The 21,876-nt window shown below is 34.9% G+C and overlaps 2 protein-coding genes across 2 annotated transcripts in view; both read left to right on the top strand.

Moving 5' to 3' along the window:
* Positions 1 to 111: 111 nt before the first annotated feature.
* On the top strand, positions 112 to 3,387 carry LOC135080984 (NEDD8-conjugating enzyme Ubc12). Its single transcript, XM_063975712.1, has 4 exons — positions 112 to 372; positions 1,004 to 1,137; positions 2,033 to 2,200; positions 3,195 to 3,387. The coding sequence occupies exons 1-4, from the start codon at positions 264 to 266 to the stop codon at positions 3,333 to 3,335; spliced, it is 552 nt and encodes a 183-aa protein (XP_063831782.1). The 5' UTR covers positions 112 to 263; the 3' UTR covers positions 3,336 to 3,387.
* Positions 3,388 to 4,816: 1,429 nt separating this feature from the next.
* LOC135080966 (uncharacterized) overlaps positions 4,817 to 21,876 on the top strand; it is a 36,239-nt gene continuing 19,179 nt past the window's right edge. The window contains exon 1 of the mRNA XM_063975691.1: positions 4,817 to 5,540. Within this exon, the coding sequence (XP_063831761.1) occupies positions 5,471 to 5,540 (70 nt within the window). The 5' untranslated portion in view covers positions 4,817 to 5,470. The remainder of the gene's footprint in view (positions 5,541 to 21,876) is intronic.

Here is a 21,876-nt window from a genome sequence, read left to right as displayed (position 1 = left end):
AATAAGTCAGATTTATGCAACCAATGAGAAAGAGCTATGTACAATGAATTTACAGTAATGTGCTATGATTGGTAAAAACGATCCTTGAATAACTCATAATGATTCGTGATAGGTTAATTGAATTCAAACATACATTTTTATTTGTCAAATAGATCTTGCATATCCCTCTGCGACTAAGACATTGAATGGGTGATACAAAAATTAGCTGTCAAAATAAATCGTGCTTTCATTTCTAATTTCTATTTATCGATTAGATTAGGAAAATGATTAAACTGTTTTCATTAAAACAACAAAAAAAGGATGAAGAAGGTTCAGCAAGAGCAGGGGGTTCACAAAAAAAAGCGTCAGCAGCACAGTTGCGGATCACAAAAGGTAAATAGATAAAGATGATGAGTTACCTCTTGAATAAGTCCCTATAAAAATGAACCATTTAGGTACAACCAATTCATTTTAAATCACCTGTAGGCATCTATAAATACTTGAAGTCTACAATCTTTTAAAAAATTTTGTTAGGATGTAGAGTGCTTTATTTACGCTGAAATAGTCTTAGTGTGTGTGGTAGAACTATGAAGAAGCTTACAAATTGTATACAATGTCATTGTTTTTAATACTAATTAATAAAATTGATGTGCGTTTCATGATGCGCATATCGAGTTCACCAATAATTTGAAGATAAAAAGTTTTCCCTTAATATTGCATAAGGAAAATCTGTTTGCTCCTACCATTCTACCAATACGTATTGTGTTAGTTGTACATAATGGTATTTGTCCGGCAGTAGACGCAATTCGGATGTAACTAAGAAAGTTATAATAAATTTTGATAATAATTGAAATAAACTCAATGTTTATACAGTTTGTAAAACAACTTTTTATTACCACTTAAATGCAGAAGATTAATGTCACAAAAACATCATCACTATCATACACAATTATTATAAAAAGTTGTAGATTTCAGACAGAACATACCAAACTGAACGTACCAAAACACTTGTAATTATTTACAGATTTAAATGAATTGAATCTTCCAAAAACATGCAGTACAGAATTCCCAGACCCTGATGACCTGCTCAACTTCAAACTTATCATATGTCCAGATGAAGGTTTCTACAGAGGTGGCAGATTTGTATTTAGTTTTAAGGTATGAATAAGTTTATTTTATTTTTCTAACATGCTTTTATTAAGTATCATCTCTTCCATTGACTAAAAATTGTTTTCTTATCAATCCAGAGATCTGCGTAGAGTCAGGTTCTTCTTGTTGTAGTTGTAGTTGTTCTTCACATCTCATCAAACCATAAAATGTCAATAAAACCTAAAGATGGAGTTTATTTGTATTTTTAGCTCTGCTCTCTCTCCAGAATGCTCCATGGCTATGATGATTCTGCCATTTAATAGATATTATTTTGCTGTAACTCAAAGGAGTAATGTGATTTTGTTTCCACTGCATTATTGATGCATGCATCATGAGCACAACATGATTAGTCTATCATCATGTTCTCTCTAGCTTCATTACTATGGCTATATCGCCGCTCCATCTTGCTACAGGTCGTTGTTACGCTTTCTACAGCAGATATTACTACTTTGACCAGCTCATTGCCACTTCAGCTATCTATGGATGGATCTTTTTTTTTCTTCCTCTTAATATCTACTATTAGCTATTCTTAAAGCAGATTATTTGACTGCTTATCCATTAAATAGCACCATCTATTGGTAGAAGCTCTACTTTCTTTCATCTAGCCCCAGACATGAATGAAACTTGATGAAAGTTAAAAATGCATGTGTACCCAATCGTATGAATATTGGGATGAGTCTTTCATGTTTTAAATGTCAAGCTCCACTTGAAAGCATGAAACATCCATTTTAGGGAGTAAAACTGGAATTTTTATTTTGGCAACTTTCTTACCTTGGAGTAAGGTCAAACTGTCAAGAAATTTTACCAATGCCGATTGTAGCTTTCAAGCTGCCTAATTTAGTGGTAAATACGAAGTTTCTGTAACTTTTGACACATAATGTAATTTATTTGGTTCCATTTACAGGTAGGACCAAACTATCCTCATGAACCGCCCAAGGTGAAATGTGAAACTGCCGTGTATCACCCAAACATAGACTTGGATGGCAATGTGTGCCTGAACATACTCAGAGAAGACTGGAAACCAGTGCTCACGGTCAACTCCATAGTTTACGGACTACAATATTTATTCTTGGTAAGAATATATTTCATTTTGACTAATATGTAATTTTAAGTTATCAAAGTAAATGATATAAAATAATAACAATAAATACATAAACATGCAAATCATGTAGTATTTTTATGTTTATACTTGTTGCTTTGTAGGCTTCACTGTATTCATGGTCATAGCCTTTACAGTAACAGTTTCTTACAAAAAAATAAAAATAAATATCCTTGGACATCTTACACTGCGCTTCTAGTCCCAAACTAAGCAAAGCTTGTACTATGGGTACAAAGATGTATAATGTCTCTGATATACCTACTAAACTAATTCATGTTCTTACTATATCAATACCATACCACCAATACAAGTAAAATTAATTTATTTGGTCTAAGTACCTTCACCCTTTTATAGAGCTCTTAATCAACTCAACAACTCATTGAGAACTCAACCAACTTATTGAGCTTTCCTAAGCTTCAAGATCTGTGTAAGCTTTGAAGTGAGAACTTCAAACACTAAATCATCTAAATGGAGTCACATGTTATGTACCTTACATACCGAAAAACGTAGTGTAAGCCTCCCACTCGGTGGACCGACGATCTGGTGAAAGTCGAGGATACCACTTGGATTTATGATGTCGTTATGGAAGTCCTTGGTAGAGGCCTTGTTGGCAAGCATTGGACGAGGCATTATTATTCAGTTGAAAGCTAATTTATGTCTGTGTTTCTTAACATTGTCATACTCTGATTAACCTATGTGCCAAAATAAATAAAAAACTATATTATATTTTTTTTATTTTGGTACCTAATCAGTGAATTAATCTCGAAATCTCAGAAACTGTAACACCTACAAACTTAAAATTTGTCAAGTTCCATAGTGTAGACTAGACATGCACTAAGAATGGATTTTACGAAACCATCCCTAAGAGGGTAAAACGAGGTCAGAGGAGGTCCACACGTACGAAGTCGCAGGCGGTCGCTGTAATAATTTGTGTTTGTTAATTCTCTCACTGTTCAACCTATTCCAGGAACCAAACCCCGAAGACCCACTAAACAAAGAAGCGGCAGACGAGCTCCAAAGCAACCGAAGACTGTTCGAGCAGCATGTCCAGCGAGCCATGCGCGGCGGCTACGTCGGCTCGTCCTACTTCGAGCGGTGCCTCAAATGAACGACCTGTAAATTAATGCTACCAACCCTATAAATAAAACAATCTCACTTTATTTTTAAGAACTTTTGATTTTTTACTAGCTAATTTTATTTACAAACTTTAATATAGGCCGATTCGATAATAGTTGATACTAGCCGCGCGGGAACGAAGGTTCACACGTAAATTCCAATTTGTGAGATGGGGTATTACGTAGGGTATTACTGACCGGATTCAAAATATTTTTAGTATAATATAGCTAGACAAAAGATACATAGTAAACGCGTAGTGGTCGTACACAATACACAAAAATGCACGGAGACAACTCTGATATATAAGTCCGTTTCAGAAATAATATTTTTCATTTATTTTCATCCTTATAGTAGAGTAGTAGAACTTCTGGTTGTCTCTGTGTAATTAATAAGTCCCTGAAACTGAAAAGGGCCAACATACTAATAATATGAATTTGTATGACGACTGACATTATTTTTATATTGCGCTATGCTTTCATTTATTTTAATACGTTTTACTTTACATTGAGAAGAGATTACATTTAATATTATTAGGTGTGCAAGCAGTGAAATAAAATGTTATCTTATGAACTGTTCTTTCATAGTCATTTTAATGTATTTTTAATTTTATAAATTAATCATTAAATGGCATAAATTTTTTGTAGTGATTTTTCTTGTAAATGTTTCATAATTAGGTTTTCTTAACATTTGTTTTGTTAACAGCGCGACATTTTTTAAGGTTGGCGGAATTTTTCGGAACTAATAACTATACAGCTCGCCAAACTTATCTCTGACATGAAGAGGGCGCTGACTTGGTATGTTTAAAACATTTTTAACTATTGTAAAGCCTTTTATCTCAAATCTACTACGTAATGAATAACTGTTTCATGTTTATGTAATTCTCTAGCATAGTCTAACTTCGTCTTTCTTCCGACTGATAAAATAACTTTTTTGCACTACACCTAATTTATTGTAGAGTTCAAAATACAAAGTACAAACAAATTATTATATTTAAAGGCCGATTTCCACCAAGGCAGAGCAGAGAAGTGTATTGAATAGCCAATCAGATTTCATTCATTATTGCAAAATGAAATAATTGATTATTCAAAACATTTCTCCACTCCGCTCCGCTTTGGTGGAAACCGGGCCTAACTAAAAAAAAATTTATTTTTTAAATTATAAGTTAAATCCTAAAGGTACTTAGTACATTTTATAAAACTAAAACACTTTCCAGACTTGCTCTACATGTGCTCCTTACTGAAGCGCGTGCTTAGCGTCATAAAAGGGGCGTACAATCGTTTGATCCTTAGAAATAGCTGGTCGCTACATGCCATGCTCCAACAAAGACTGAAATAGGCGTTCAAACAAAAGGATACCATCTCCAGCCGACGTAATTGCGTGATTTTGTTCTTATACGGCGAGTGAGCGGCATGCGAAGGTTAGCGCAGCGGCGCGAAGTGAGCAACGGAGCCGACGACGCTCGGGCGCAGAAACCGCAGTAGTTAGTCAGTCAGTGCCTCCGCGAGCGCCGTCCCGACCGCACACGAGCCCGCTCTCCCCACACCGCCGCGTGCCAGGCAGAGCCGTTTCGACACGCTACTCGGTTGCGAAAGTCTGCGCGATGATATACAAGTGAGAGCCGACATCGAACGCCCGGGTAACGCTCATCGCACACGGTGAGCCAGTTTATCGGACTAAAGACATTCGAAACTCGCAGGGACGGGGGGCGCGCGACGCCGTCGGGTCGCACACGCGGGAGCAACGTATCCACACACTTACTCTCAGAGAGAAACGGAAACCAATTTTTAATGTGTCAAGTCAGTATAGCTTATTGCTGCTACGTCAGATCGCAGAACGCCTCGAGCAGGAACTACAAGGTTATGCAAATGAGTTCTGAACGCTTCTATACCAGGGGTAATCAAAAGACCATTCACAACTTCAATAAACTTTAACGTTTAGTCTTACCGTACGGTGTTTATAAGTGCTTATCTGTCATTTTCCCTATCCTTTATCTTTCGGTGTCGCGATCGCTAATTGCTAATTACTGTGGAAGTCGAGTGATAACGAGTCTGTGATTCGGCTGAGTGGGTGTCTGACGTGTGCGACGACCAGAGGAGCAGTAGTAGCAGCAGCAGCAGCAGCAGCAGCATGGCCGCCCCGCAGGAGGAGACGCTGCTCTCGCGCTGCGAGATCCCCATCATCGACCTGGCGCATATAGGTGAGCAGCCTCGAGCTCCTTGCTCCCTACCTACACACTACAACATTACACACACTCATACCAGGATACCTGCATTATTATTATGAATCAACAGTAGGTAGGTAAGCGCACACACACCATAACATATTGCAGGTAATCAACTTGAAGCCAATGAATTTATAAAATATTTTTTGCGCGTGTTAAAAACTTATAAATCAAGGTCGGTCATTCGTTAGTCTCTACCTGGTACCGTATGTAACTTTAAATACATAATGCATGTATAAAACTACAGGTAGCAACAGAAAAATATTATTCGAAAACTTAACGGTCTGTTAGGATTTCAATAATACGAGCTTTTTCTGAATAAAACGGCGGAGACGTTTACCTGGCGCATCCCTATTATGGCCGGACCCTCCGGACTCGCGTGAGGCGGCGACAGCTGTGCATCGATGTTTTATTTGTCATTAAACAATCTCTGCATCCATCTCGCTCTCGGCCGGAGGAGTTCAAAGACCGAACCGAACCGTTCATCGTGGTTCATCCACCTAATTCCCCCTAAAGTGAAGTGTTTCTTGTTATTCACTCCGTTAAAACCATCCCAAGTGGGTAGGCACGTGTGACTAAAGACATCAACGCAAAACGTAAACAAAGACTGAATTCACTGAAATGATGAGTAAGCAGCGCGAGCTGTATTGTCGGTATATTCAGTTAAAACAAGTACCTACGCAGTACAGTTCAATATGAATCAACATGGTTAATTGCTTTACCATCAACTATATTTAACTGCAAACATCCGCCAACCTAAAAAGTACTTATTTCAATCCAGTTCCAATAATACTTCGCCGTAGCAACGTTATCCTCAAACTTGTCGGAAGTATCTAAACTAAACATAGCCGACAGAAAAAAAGCTTTTGCGATGTGAGTGAGGGCAACGGCCGTCCAGCCCTTTGTGAGTCCCGTCCCTACCACACGCGCATCACGCAAGTATCTTGTGCTGATCGTGTGTAAAAAGGGAAAATCAATGTAGCTGTTCAGTGGGGGAACAGACACCCGATACTCTTAATTATTCCGTATTCTATTCAGGCCATTGTTCTTCCTGTTTAATGACTTAGGGCGAACATCATTTAACTCGTCGATATAAAGCTACTAAGCTATTGTAGACAAAAATCACAATAAGTATTCCCTTAACTGCATTATCACATTTATATTTACAAACAATTCAGTCATAAAAGATGTCATACCAACTAAATTACTGACTCTACATTTTTGTGTTACATCCTACCTGATTACCTTCAAATTAAATTATGAAGATAGAACTTTAGTAACAAAGCAATAAGGTTAAAAATGTTTCAGAAGAGGTTTTCCTGGGTTATTAACGAACGACGTAAATTACAATGCATGTTTAGTTACAAGGAAAGGTTAGGTTAGGTTAGGAGGAGTTGAGGTACAAAAACCATAAAATAACAAACCCAGCTGTCACAGATTTTTACAGTTAATAAAATGCAATATTACTTGTACATTTAATACACCTAAATAATAATAACTTTTTCGCAATAGATACATGAAAAAATAAATACTTCATGATATAGATTTGTTAGAGTTAACTTTTCTTATCGCAACTCTAATATCAGGTGTAACTTCGATACTGAGCCAATGAAATATTGTCGGTCACACTAAAACTATAATTTTAACAACGAAGGTCGCGAACGAAAGGCCAGATTAGATAAGGGACGTGTTTCTATTGCAAAATCACACGGTTTTATTTTAGCGAGTACATAACCATGGACTAATATAAATGTAAATGCATGACATAAACAAAATAAAACAAAAAGACAAGAGAACCATTCGATAGAGATTCAAGATCATTACAGTTCTCATATGTTCTTAAAGGGATAAAAAATACATAGGTAAGTAAGAGATAAAAAATACATGTCACAATTTGGACCGACTCTACCAACTACATTTTCTTCAGTTTCACGAAAATAACAATGCGATTTGTTTATTAAATGTTATCTAATCAATAAATGACGTGCCCCTTCATTAATCCTATTTAAATGAAAATCAATCTTTTTTGTCGGATTATTCTTAATGAAAAGTATTATCTTTTGGTTATCTACCCACATCATGACGTGTAACCCGCTTAGAAAGATATGAATTAAGCATTTTTAGCATCTAAATACGTAAGGTATATTTTCATGACTTATAAAAGAGCATATAGGTATGTCATGTTTACCTACTTATCAAACATTTATCTTGTATTGTTTTTTCAGAGAAAATAACGTAAATATTTTCATTCGAATTCTATTTTGATAATATTGGAAAAAATACCACTAGATTTTGCTAAAAACCGTGATTAAAATAAAACGTTACGTTTAATTTTTCTGGGTTCTATTATTTCCATGATTATTTAAAGTAAAACACTACCTACTTAAACTGTAAAATGAGGGCACCGTTAGAGAGGATATTTTTAAGAAGAAACATCTTCAGTTTTACTATTGGTAAATCAACTGTTCTTTTGTAAGATTAACTCTACATTTTGAAAGATAATTCGATTTTACCTAATCTGGATTTTATTTATATTCTTGTGTGGTAGAAAGGCGAGATGTGCTTTGTCAGTTCGTCACACATTGTTGTAATAGTCGTAAAGATAACGCATAATTTACATATACAATTTAAAATCCTTTGTGTCATGATGATAAAAGTACCTAAAATAATCACTTATTTAGGTAATATAAATTACATAGGCATAGCATGCAGACAAATATTTATAGGCTGATAATCTTTAATACTATCTCTTGGCCGCGATACAATTTTCAGTTGGTTAATTGTTACTAATAGTACTCGTAACATATTCGTCGAACATTGGACACGGAGACGCCAATTCTTGAGTTACAAAACAACAAACGAGTTGAGCATTTTTTGGGGTTACGACGCAGCAAACGCGCTCTCACGATCATATTGGCCCCTTTCGGTTGCCGTTAGCCGAGCCTTGAAACCGTAATTTACCACTAGGCTAGTATCAGGTGTAAAGACATGGAGAAAAGTCGTATTTTACTTATCACAACGCATCCGAGTCAAATATTTACGTTCGCATCGTTAATTGTGCAGTCACAACCGTATATCTGTAGTAGCGGTCTGACCTATATTTGAGTTCATTCATCATCAGTGGGTGTAGCATGACACATGTCTGCTAACGAGAAACCACTTCGGCTTTCGTATTTGAAAAACTCTCACGCAAATTAATCATGGAGTTTTAATATCTTATTTTCTTATGATTACTCCATCTTCTACGTCATGATTCATCATGATAAATCATCTTTTAATTCTTTACATTGCTCTGTTTGAGTTGAAATGCTTTTTATTATTGTTTATAATTTATTTGTAGAAATAACTCAATTCATTACATCGTGTTTGTCTGTAATCATTAACGTTTGATGTTTACAAGATTTCTATCCCAATAGTGTCTATCATTTCATCATCATGAAGATAATTTCTCGAGGAAGGCATATTACGAGTATATAGAATCGATACCAGTAATTATTGACTTTGACCAAATATTTGGCCGCCATTACTGATGAAGGATCAAGTTTTTAAGCCACGCTAAAACTCTATTATGTTGTAGTAGTATTTATCTACTTCCATTCATACATTAAATTAAACAAGAGTATCCTAAAAAGTATCAGTAACTTACTAGGCTTAAGTTATTTCCTATCTACTTATTAAAATCGCATTTTCAGAGAAAACAAAATTGTAACTATCAGGTAGTTAGTGACATTTGCTTTCAATACAATAGAGAATGAGACATTAACGGCTTGACTCTACATAAATGAATCAATCTATTGTCACGGAATATAATAGTTCAACACGTTACATTTATTTACTTCCATTGCTTTGTTTACTTATATCTCATAAAGATGGATTTGTACGAATATTATCTATTATTTATTTATACTCTATTGATATGGAAAAGAGATAAAGTCATTCAGATGATAAATACTTAGGTATTGGAATGCTTACAAATACATAGATGGTATGTCACGAGATATTGAATGAAAAGACTTCATTATGTAGGTACCTGTTATTACGAATGTAAATGAGGTTGCTTCTACTCTAGGAGACATTTGAAACTCTTTCCTATAAATTGAAACCACGCGGCCAGGCGGCCACATGCGAAAAACTTACCATGATCCCAAAATATCAGATAATACTTAGTAGTAGACTCTCTCTAACGAATCACAATACGTGGAAAACTATCTAATCTCTCAAGAAAATCTCTCATAAGTTCTCGACATCTTGATCTATCATTGCTTACAAAAACTAGGTAGCAAACAACACGGAATCCGCATTCAGAACGCGCGTGTTAAGTGAACAATGTTTGCTTACACCACTAGCGTAAAATGTAATTCCAAACACGATTGTACGACTATAAAGAGATATTTGTGCTAATTGTGACATAGTTTTCCTTATAATAATTACTTTAATATTTACTTAAAATAAAAAAAAATGCAAGGTGTAACTCAAAACTATAAAATGTTAAACTTATTAAATAAAATCCGAATTCTTTGAAGTCTTAACCTGTGGGTGTGTGTTAATATGCCTATGATTTCACTGTGAGTGTGAAATGACGTCAATGACGATGTCGTTTTATTCTCAAACAGACAGTTCTATGTATCTGAACTATATTTATCATCTACTAATAATACGAAATCGTGTATAGATAAAAGTGTAGATAGTTTATACGTCCCACGTGAATGTTTTATGGCTTCATTTCAGAACACGTAAAACTTTGAAGCCTAAGTGCCTGAAGACTAAACAAAAGTCGACTTTCACAATGTGTTTCACTGTCTCTACACTGCCATTTGTCACTTAGGCAACTGTTCAACACCATTTGTTCCTTTGAATACCTAAGTAGCCTATTTTAAGTTTGAAGTCGAGATAGGGTAGGTAAATATTTCACGAATCTCATTAAAAACCAATAAAAGACAGTTAATTTTTAAATACCTTTGAACTTAAAGCATTACTTTTTAATCTAAGTTCATCGTACACTGACTCAGTTTTAAGTAATTTGCCACTTCACTCAACAAGTGGTTAGTTTGAAGATATTATGCTATTACTCGACTCAATTATTAGAGCTCTCTGCTCTGGATCTTGAGGACTAACGTATTAGTAATCTGTGCTTGAGGCGTCACTGTCTAACAGTACCTATGAATGACGTTACATCAGGCTAACTACAGTATGCATCATGTAAATATCATGTGCTGTTGACTGTACAGTGTACATACAGGAATTCCACACGTGATTCTAAACTGTTGTCTCATATAATCGAGCAATTACCTATACTACCTATAGAGATTTTCCGCCGTGATTGAGTCATCGGTGATTTCCCAGAAAACTCAAGCGAGTACTCGATTTGGGTCGTTTCTCGATTCGGACACTAAAATGTTAATGTCTGTGCTTCGGCTTCCGCGTTTAAGTGCCAGAGCCTGGATTCATTTGTTTTTCTTTTCTTTCGGCGTGTCGAAACGAAGTCGGTCAGTCGGTCGCCGCCTGAGCCTCGCTGAGACGACTACCATAACTTCAAGCTTCAAGCACAGATTAGGAAATGAAAACGGTGACATGTCCTACTACTGCAGGGTCTGCTTATCACTGTTATGTGAATATCGGTCGGTGGTCGGCAAAAGCTGGTCGTATGATAGGGGAAAACCCAATTGCCAGTAGTGTACCTAAAATACGCAAGGTTTTTTTTTTTTTTATGTGACAGGAGGCAAACGAGCAGACGGATCACCTGATGGTAAGTGATTACCGTCGCCCATAGACACGAATTTATTTTCCTTCCTTTTATAAAATGTAAAGAAATACTTGCTGTAGACTCTACCTACCTATTCGTAATTTTTAATGAGCTAGATGGAGGAAACGGTACACGTACTTAATAAGCATTACATAATCAAATGTGCAGTGTTGCAGTTTTGCAATCTCTAATACATACAAATCTGGTACCGATCAGTAGTATTATCATCGTAGTTTTTTTTTTAAATAACTTATAAAATAATTGTGCCAACCATAGAAAAAGGAGCGTCTAACTTATCAAGAGCTAAAGTGACGCACTGAATTTTATTATTGACTAAAAACGTTTTAAATTAAGATAGATCTGCGAGAGATAAGCGCTAATGATTTAAGTTTAATTAAAATTTGAATAAATTGGTATGTACACGGTTCTCAGTGTTTAAGTAATTAGTTTTTTGCTTCAAGACTCCTGTGTCACCTTCACGGTATCTGCAAGTCGCCACAATGATTACCCTTTGAATATGGATACCGGTTCTCGATAAAAGCGAATTATTACTTTATCACCGACTTTTCGATAGTGTTCTATTCAAGAAACAATTTCAAACTCACAGTGCGCGAATCTAATTTAACTTATACATACTTATAAAATGGAGATCAACATTTGGTAAGGAAAATTTTAAATGCTGAATACGACAATAATGTTCAATGTAAATGTATTTTCTTTTGAGATTTTATTAATTTTTATACAGTGTTGTTGACTCTACCTTCAATGGCAAGCATTGTTTTGTAGTTATTTAAATAAGCAACAGTTGAACCAATAGTGATTGGTGCGACACAGCGTTGCTAACAAAGAACCTCCTTATTTGTTGACGAATTCGGATCGTGCCCGGCACAAAACCGTATGATGTATCGGTATGCTATTGTCAGACGGAATCCACCTACGTCCTCGTGACGTGCGAGCATTGTGCCGCCGGGGTTCCATCTGTGTACACCAAATTCGCTATTTGCATTAACGTGTTTGTCTGTCTTATAATCAAAAGAGGCGGCGAAAACACAACGCACTAGCACAAGTAGGGTTGACAAGACAAACAAAACATTTATATAGGTATATACCTCTGTTACAAAACACTACAAAAAAGTCGGTGGGACTTTGGTACTATTGACGTGACTTCTGAAGTACAAAATCGCTACCTTATTATTATTTTAGAAAGAAATGCACTTTTAGTTTATTTTAAAAAATCTCTTACAACATTATCAGAAAGATGTCAGATAAAATGCACTTTTGGTTTATTTAAAAAAATATCTTGCAACATTATCAGAAAGACGTCAGATACGAGTATTTCAATCAGTTAAATCGACTGTTTCTACTCAAATCTCGAGCTTCACATATCTCCGATCTCAAATTTCATTTATCGAATGCATGTCAAGTGCATAGCTGACGTAGTCGCAGACAGGCATATTGGTGCAGTGTGATTTATACGCGGTTCATTGAGCGGCACGTGTTGTACGAGTGGGTCCTCGTGAACGCTGTATTTGTGCTGTAAGATAACAAACAATTGAAGACCTGTGTGCTCGTGCTAGGAACTTTCCAGTGAGGAATTGTGGGAGATATATAAAATGACAACCAATTATTTTGTTACTTTACCCACTTTTAGCAGGCACGTGAAGTCGTTGAATAGTTACAAATGCAACTAGCAACACGCATACACACTCCAAAATAAAACTGTTGGTATTGGCACCCATCTTGTATGGGTATGGATCTACCTAAAAAAATTGACCCAAAGTGCATTCACTTTCTGTCGTAGTTCTAAAAAGGTAAAAATTCGAGGGCGCCGTGATATTTGTATTGCACTTTAACATTTGCGTAAGCCAAGGAAGAATTTCTAACTTATCACTAAAGCAGCAGGTAACAAATACAATTAAGTGGATATTTATTTGTTTTTTGGCATTTTGTCAAAGGAACTATTTACTTTATTGCTATCGTGCATTGGATAAGGTTCGATAAGATAATACGGTTACGTTTCTAGCTAACTATGTATGTATGTGTTGATATTTGATTCGTGACATTTGAAATCGTGATTTTGTGAAGCGTTTTCCTTTTTTGTGGGTCGTCGTGCATTAGCTTGACAAACCTACAAGGAGACAAAAACATGACAACTTGAAATATTTTAGAAAGTACAATTTGTCATACTTAGGCAGGTAGATAGGTACCTACATAGAGACAGCCTGAACTCACTAGGGTAGACCGGGGACAATAGTACCATTTTTTGGAAATTGTTCAATATTGAGAAATCTAATGAAATACAATAACTTATTCTGTTAGGATGCTATAAAAACTAGACTCTTTAGCTACAAATTTAAGCATGCAGACTTGAACTATTCTTTCGAATACTTAATGAAAAACGAATTTGAACTGTACGATGTCTCATGTTACAATTGACCCCTACAACGGGTCAATTGTACCAATAATATATGAGGCAATAAAAGTAGTTATGTTTATCTAATCATCACCTTTATTGGTATTCTGTTCTCTTAATCTTCTACAATCATCAGTATTTATTAATTGAGATCGAAAATATGTAGGAACAAGTATGAAAAATTAACACTTAAGTTTAAAAACAAAACAATAACTTTTCTTCCAAAAAAAACAAAAAAACTAACTGTTTCTACATAATATGCCATCTATTTGGCTCGGATATTGCTTCTGAAACAACAATAAGCACAATAACAATGATAGAAATATCAAAACTGAAAAATCTATTTTTGTATGAGGGTACAATTGACCCTGATTATTTATACCTACTACTGCTTCGCCCTTTTAAGATTTTTTCATAAGCCTGTTCATAAAGGAATAGATCCGTTGATCCGCGATCCGTACTTTTGACTCTACGCCGAGGCATCTAAAACAAAACGTTCAAATACTTAGTTACTTACTGAATTAAGCTACAATGTACGTATATATTCAGAAGGGTTTTAGAAACCTATATTAAAATATTTTAAGTAGGCATTTAGGTACTTATATCACCTTTTTATCGACATCTACCTAACTACTTATTTAATAGGTATAAATACCGCAGTGTCTCAAGTCAAAAGTGTTTGACCAGTGTGTGTTGCCAGTGATGGTGTATGGCTCTGAGACGTGGTCGCTTACTATGGGCCTCATAAGAAGGCTCAAGGTCACCCAAAGAGCGATGGAGCGTGCTATGCTCGGAGTTTCCCTGCGTGATCGAATCAGAAATGAGGAGATCCGTAGGAGAACCAGAGTGACTGACATAGCCCGCAGAATCGCTAAAATCAAGTGGCAGTGGGCGGGGCACATAGCTCGAAGAGCTGATGGCCGCTGGGGCAGGAAAGTTCTTGAGTGGCGACCACGAGCTGGAAGACGTAGCGTGGGCAGGCCTCCCACTAGGTGGACCGACGATCTGGTGAAGGTCGCGGGAAGTACCTGGATGCAAGCGGCGCAGGACCGGTCTTTGTGGAAATCCTTGGGGGAGGCCTTTGTCCAGCAATGCCTATAATTATAAAAATATAATTGTAAAAATGTAAAATAACCACGTGAATGTTTTATAATAACTTAGTTTATTATAAGTATAGGTACTTTAAAACCAATTTAAAATATTATGTAGTAAGTATAAAATAGGGTTCCGGGGGTTAATTGTACCACGGGGTTGATTGTACCGCTACAATTGACCCCATGGAGACTGGTACATTTGTTCCAAGTAGGTATTCAAGAGAACTTCACCTAAAATTCAGTCATTTTCACAGTGAATGCCAATAATTCGCTGTCGATACAAAGTTTAGATCCTGGATAAGCTATTGACAACAATACTTTGGTAACAAATAGCATATTAGGCAACTTATGGGCTCATATATTTGACATAAAAACTTACTGCGGCTGGGCAAAAAACAAAAATCCTTCCTGTACACCTTCGTTTCTCAGCGCAAGCGCCGCTGACTGGTGAGCGGATGGAAACACAAAAAGCGCATATTCTGACGCTATGCACACAATTTAACGTCGCTTGTATGAAGAAATATCGCCGATGGTACTATTGACCCGTGGTACTATTGTACCCGGTCTACCCTACTCGGTTAGGAAACCGCAATTCGACCTGCCCCAAAACTCTATTGAATGCAATGTGATAATCTATCTCGAATCGACATTGTCCCCAATACGTAAATTTACTCAGACCCGCATTATTAAATGAAGTATGAATTTGCACTCCGGTAGAATTTAAAATTGTGATTCAATACAATTCAACCACATGCTGAAATCTTTACATGAGTTTGAATCAAGATTTCAGCATCTTTTCAGGAATTCTGAACTAACATGAAATCAGGTTTTTCAGGTGTGTAGATAGGCAGAATTGATTTTTTGAATGAAGTGGTTTTCGTTGTAATGTAATTAACTTTATTCTGATTAGATAAAATACCATTTATTTATCGCCCTGTTTATCTTTGTAATGGTTTGCAAAATAAAAAACATTACGTACCTATGTAATTTAGTCAGAATCAAAAGCTACATCTAGTATGTAGTAATTTACATAAATCAACATCATTTACTTGTACAATTCTGACGTCAGATATTATCCGGAAAATAGACATCATGGATAATATTATACGTTTGGCACAAAATGGTCGTTCAACATTATCATCAAAGCATTATTATAACTACTTGAAATAACTTCTATTGTTAGAAGTAATAAGCGTCTAATATTAGGCTTCAATTTGTTATCACTTGAAAAACAAGTGCGGAAGCAAAGAGTGCATGTAAAAAAAGCACATAAATAGCATAGCTGGTTACAGCGGTTTCGTAGGAGGCACACGAATTGCAGTCGGTGAACGGCACGCCTCAATTAGATTTCACTTTCTATCCTTGCCTCTGTCACCTTGGCTGCTTTTACACTATAATAAGTAAAGTCGACAGTTAAATTACACATGGACGCTCCAACTTTAGTCAAAAATAGAACCCTATTTGCTTTTTCAGCTGTCGATAAGAACAAATCGAATAGGTATATAAGTATTCATTAATCAATTTCAAATCACCTTCGTAGACCACGATAGTTAGTATGGGTGCTTATTTTTTCAAGTTTGTAAGAAATATAATATAAAATGGAGGTGTTTTACTGCGTAGGCTAAAGGTTGGTGTATCGCTAGTTTGATAAAGGATGAATTAATAAATATCTCAGAGATAAAGTGGTTGGTTTGACGTAAGTATCTAATTTATCAAAATAAAGGCACATTATCGTACCTACATATTTACTAAGTCCATTAGATAGTCTTGAAAATGATAATTCATCAAAATTAAGAGCAATTAATTACACATTAAAACCTCTGCGTAATACGAAAATACTTATCCTACTCGTAATGTTCTTCTGGCGCTATACCCTTAGGAATAATATCCAAAAACAATAGGTCTCTAGATTAGAAAGAGCTGAATCCATTTTGTTCGGTTCAAACCTAGGCCTCTTTTTGGATCCGAGAGAATCAAGCAAATTCAAAATGGTATAAGTACGGTATTATACCACTTGAATATCGTGTCTCCATAGTAACGGGTTCCTGTTCAAACGGTGCTAATAATAGGCCAATGTTTGCAAACCAGTAGAAACTCGTTATCCAAATGTCAAACAGCAAGAATAGGTATTGTGAAGTCCACTTGAGTGCTTCGCTGAACATCCAAAACAAGCTCTACATTATTTTGAGACTATTATTAGACATACCTACATAATGTGCCAAAAACAAATAAAAACAACCGAGGATTTAAAAATTAAAAAGCTTATTATAAATGAAAGAAAAAACTACACTATACGAAAATACTACGATGATTGATTTACCTACTTTCATACTTCAGAAAAATTAAAATCACTCAGAATAAAATAAATAGATTTATAATAAAATCTGACGAGTTGTCTGTCAATATTAAAACGATTTGTTTATTGAAAAAGTCTCACTACAGTTTCACCAAGCTATGAGATTTGATCGTTTCTGATTAGATATTTAATTTTCATAATTATTAGGTAATACTTAATAAGAATTTATTTCGCATTCCTTTCGTTCGTTTCAGTCAGCCAAATGACCTCCTCCCCAAGGATTTCGACAACGACCGGTCCTACGCTACCTACGCGGGAAGCATCTGGATGCGGGAATTCCTTATGTGTACAAAATTCCTGGAAATGTATATAATTTTATCCTTCGAACTCTATCACTACTTCAACTTGATTTATTTTTCTTAGGTTTGACAAAAGAAGGAACAGAATGAGCATGTTGTTTGTCCTACATCAAAAATGTTCTTACGCACTTTACATGTTTGTTATTATAGTCTATCCAACATAGCTTGATTAGAATGACAGCTGCCATCAAAAGTAACGACATAACTTTGTAGTAGCGATCAATGAGAGCTAAATATTGGCGGACAAGAAATAATTCACGTTTGACCTACAAACAATATTTTCGACGACAGTGCTTCCAATAAAAATGTTAATTTCGTGTAAATGCAGCGTTAAATTACACCAATAAGTAGTAATTCGAAATTATAAAAATCAAGCTAGTCTCTACAAGGTTATCTCGAGTTACAAAAATGTTAGTGTTGGGACATATCGACAAATGTCATATTAAATTAAAACTATTTTTTTAACATATTTACCAAATTGTTTTTCTAACTAATTTTTTAACATATTTAAGTCAAGTTATACGTTTTTCTAAATGTTCACTATTAAAAACCAAAAAACATTTCATTCTTAAATAATCAAATATCGGAAATCAATCACCGGTAATTTTTTTGGGTATTCATAGCACCGTTGCTCTAGAAGAGATGCCCACCGCCCTCTAGCGAGAGGAAAAAACCACTGAAGAACACCGATGATAATGACTACGACTTAGGTTGTACACCCTTGACATGAATTTTAAATTTTACTGTCTTTAAATTTATATCATTTGTCATTTTTATGAATAAAGATATGAAGAAAAATTGGGTGCATTTTTTTATATCATTTTTTCGAAAACTTATCGATACATCTATGTGAACCGTATCCCAGCACTAGTCACATTCGTTTGACAGCTGTCATTCTAATCAAGCTATATTGGATAGACTATAAGTATTCGCTGGGTGCGAAGTACTAGGTGGGGGAAACATAATCGATCGCAGCGCTCATGGTGGTCAAAAGTAGAAATAATGTAAGCTCTATCATCAGATGTATCTGTCAATGGCAAAGCGATTCTACTTATTACATTTTAATATCATTAATTAATCACATGAAAAGGGTCCTACTGGGAACTTAAATAAAAGAGTGGACTGTATTTCAATAGGACTGGTTTAATAGCCGTTTACAATTTGGAAATAACTAGACTATACAACGTGGTTGTACAAAAATGAGTCACAGTAGTTGTTGTGCACAGATGTTTGCCTTATGATGAGAGCGTGAATTATTGAACTCTGCCCTTGTTTTGTTCTTAATTCTTCTACATCTCGGACTTGTCCAGCCAATACCAACAACTTTCCTTTAAATACGGTTTGTGGTTGGATTTTGATATTGTAACACTCACAAACCCGGTCTTCAAAACAATACTAATTTCGATCTGAAAACGATATTTAATTTATTACTAGCGATACAGGAACATTTAATTATATTTACTGTTATATAATTAAACCGTTAAAGTAGCTTTTTCTTTTTGTTTTACTGTAAAACTACAACTATAAATGAAGTAAACAAACCCTAACACAATCAAAATTCAACACAATTTTTGGACTTACCTCATTTGATTTGAATGACCAAAATTATTTCAAAACCTTTTTTCCACCCAAATCGTGGTATTCACAACAATTTATTAGTCGAAAATATTTGTAATTTTTTCATTTCGATATTTTTCACAAATATACGACCTAAATGTCAATGTGACAGAGCCCTCAAAGTTGTGGACGCTAGTTGGCGCTGTAATCGTGCACGGAGCCAATACGCAGAGAATAAATGAGTCAATGTCAAGTTTAGTGTAGAGCGTCACCAATTTCGATTGATAAGCTGATAAAATTAAACTTTAGGCTAGCGCGTCTAGGATAATAAATTATACGCATTTCAATTTACCACTCGCGTGGTTTTAAAGTAACAATTAAATGCATAGTGTAGTCATTAATCACACACTGTCAGGTCAGTCAGGCTTTTGGGATACGGTTGTTAAATACTAATTTCTTATTTATAAAGTAGGTGCTATCCAAATGGCACATTTTAGCGATCTGTATGATCTATGTAAAAAATCAGACAAGTTAGGTAACGTAAATGCGCCTATTACCGCCAGTTTAAGCTGACTTCGGATAAACGTTACAAAATTAGATATAAGACGTGGTGATAGAAAAGACACTTTAATTTATTTATAACAATGATGAAATAATCTTTGAATTCAAGTAGTAACAATGAGTATTCAATCACACAATAATTAATAAATAGCAATTTAATCTGAAAAAGCAGTTGTTTCTATTACCGACCTATAGACGAGGTATGTTTCTATTAACGTTTTTTCTGTTTCTATTACCGACCGCTAAAAATATTGCTCTTCAATTGGGTATATTCCAAGAGTCACGGGTTCGATTCCCGCTCAGAGGCTCGGGAACCACTTGATTTTTTCAAGTTAAATTTGTTTTGCTTTTAGTTTTAGTTAAATTTGTGTTTTTTTTTCAAGTTATTTTTTTATTATTAAAAGAGAAAAGGCACCCTTCTCGAAAATAAATAAATAATCAAGAAGAAATAGTAGAATAATAAATTCCTCTATTATAATTGATTACACGGTACCCGGTGTTCTAGTGAGTAGTGGGTGTCATTATAATTTAAACTATATTTGAGTTTTAATAAAAAATAATTTTCATTTAATATTTTATTTTTAATTTGACTATAATTTTTAACACATTGAACGCCGAGATGCTAGACACAATGGAAATTGTATTGTTCGCGGCTCACCGGTGAGCCGCGTGGCGTCCAACGTGTTTAGTTTTAGATTTTAATTGTGTGTAATTGTGTATTTTAATTTAAACTATGGACAATTGGACACTGTCTGTATAATTATTTTAAATTATTTATTTATTATTCAAAAGATCTTAAAAAGTTACATAGTAGTTGTGATAACGCATGATTGGTTTGGTGTCATGTCATAAATGTTAGTTATATCCAAAATACAGGACTAAAAGTCGTTGCAGGTGGCGTTATAGTTATGAGGCGGTAATAGAATTAACTATGAATATTACTTTATTCTATTACCGACCGTAAAAAAAAACAGTAACCAGCTAAAATATCTACTTTAATGAAGACGTGATCAGTGAAGTATCATTTTTATTAGGTTTTATTTTATATCAAATAGGTACTAATTAGAATATAACAGGTTTTTACAAAATCTATTGTCATACATTATTAGAGATATTCTTTAATGTTCATTGCAGTTTTATGCCAAACCTATGACAATTAACGTATGGCGTTAATTGATTTACTTATGTGAAATATTCTTATGAATCGATTAAGACAACAAAATGGAGGTTAAATGCGTAATTAAACATATAAACACTAAAATAAAATACTTTATCAAAATTCTAACAACGCCATGGGTCGTTATTAGGAACCAAATTATGAAAAGTGTTTCTATTACCGCCCTTATTTAAAATTGTATTTAAGACACAAAAATACAGCGAGAGGGCTATATTGAGGGTTTATTAAGGAAACTAAAGTACTAATTAATATTGTTATGCTAAAACATGTTGGTATACTTATTTTAAATGTGTTAAAATCGCTAATTAATAACAAGGTGCACCTTAAGTAGCTGGGAGCGCGTCAGTATGAAAAGTGCGTCCGTTGCGGGCACGTCCCATTTAATGTCAAATAACTCCGTTTACTGGTTATTTACGAACACAAAGTTTAATCGTTTTGATAGTCAATAAACATATCTAGATATTTTTTAGGTAACGTGTTTTCGGGAACCTGTTATTATGTCTTTTATGAAAGAAAGAAAAATAGGGCGGTAATAGAATACAAATTTTGGGGGGTCGTTAATAGGCGCACTTACGTTACTCTACATAACAAGACACAATTTCTTTTCGGCTCTATAGATTGAGAAAATAGGATGGTATTATTATTAATACTTATTTTAATCAATCTTCACTGCTTCCTGTATACAAATCATTAATTTTCTTATTAATTTCCTTGTTTTCAGGTAAGGACACACGACTAATCTACACAGTACATTAAAGTAGGTAAGTTATTTTTTCCAGGCATTCATGGAATGTATGGGATTATTAAGACAACAACGCCAAAGTATGTGACTAGACTGATGAAAGATAAAAATTTAAAAGCAGTCACATAAATACAGTTGGCACAATGGTAACAAAGAGCAGTTAATTAATTTGTCTCAGCGCCTTTACGTCACGACAAAAATAGCTGTAACTATGGGTACCTACTTGAAATAAAGACGATTTAGTGTGGATTCTTCTGGAAACTAGAAATATAAGGAATTTACTTGACTGAAATAACATTATAGCAAAAAGAAAATTAGTGTTGAAATTATCTAGCTGATTTGAAAGATTTGCTTGAATTTTGAATTATGT

The sequence above is a fragment of the Ostrinia nubilalis genome, chromosome 2 (assembly GCF_963855985.1).
Source record: "Ostrinia nubilalis chromosome 2, ilOstNubi1.1, whole genome shotgun sequence".
NCBI lineage: Eukaryota > Metazoa > Arthropoda > Insecta > Lepidoptera > Crambidae > Ostrinia > Ostrinia nubilalis.
Note: the sequence above shows the minus strand (reverse complement) of the source record. Positions and strands in the feature narration are given on the sequence as shown.

Coding starts and splice junctions, on each gene's coding strand:
- LOC135080984 (XM_063975712.1), top strand. CDS start 264: ATGATTAAACTGTTTTCATTAAAACAACAAAAAAAGGATGAAGAAGGT. Junction 373..1,003: donor ACAGTTGCGGATCACAAAAG/GTAAATAGATAA, acceptor AATTATTTACAG/ATTTAAATGAATTGAATCTT. Junction 1,138..2,032: donor GATTTGTATTTAGTTTTAAG/GTATGAATAAGT, acceptor TTCCATTTACAG/GTAGGACCAAACTATCCTCA.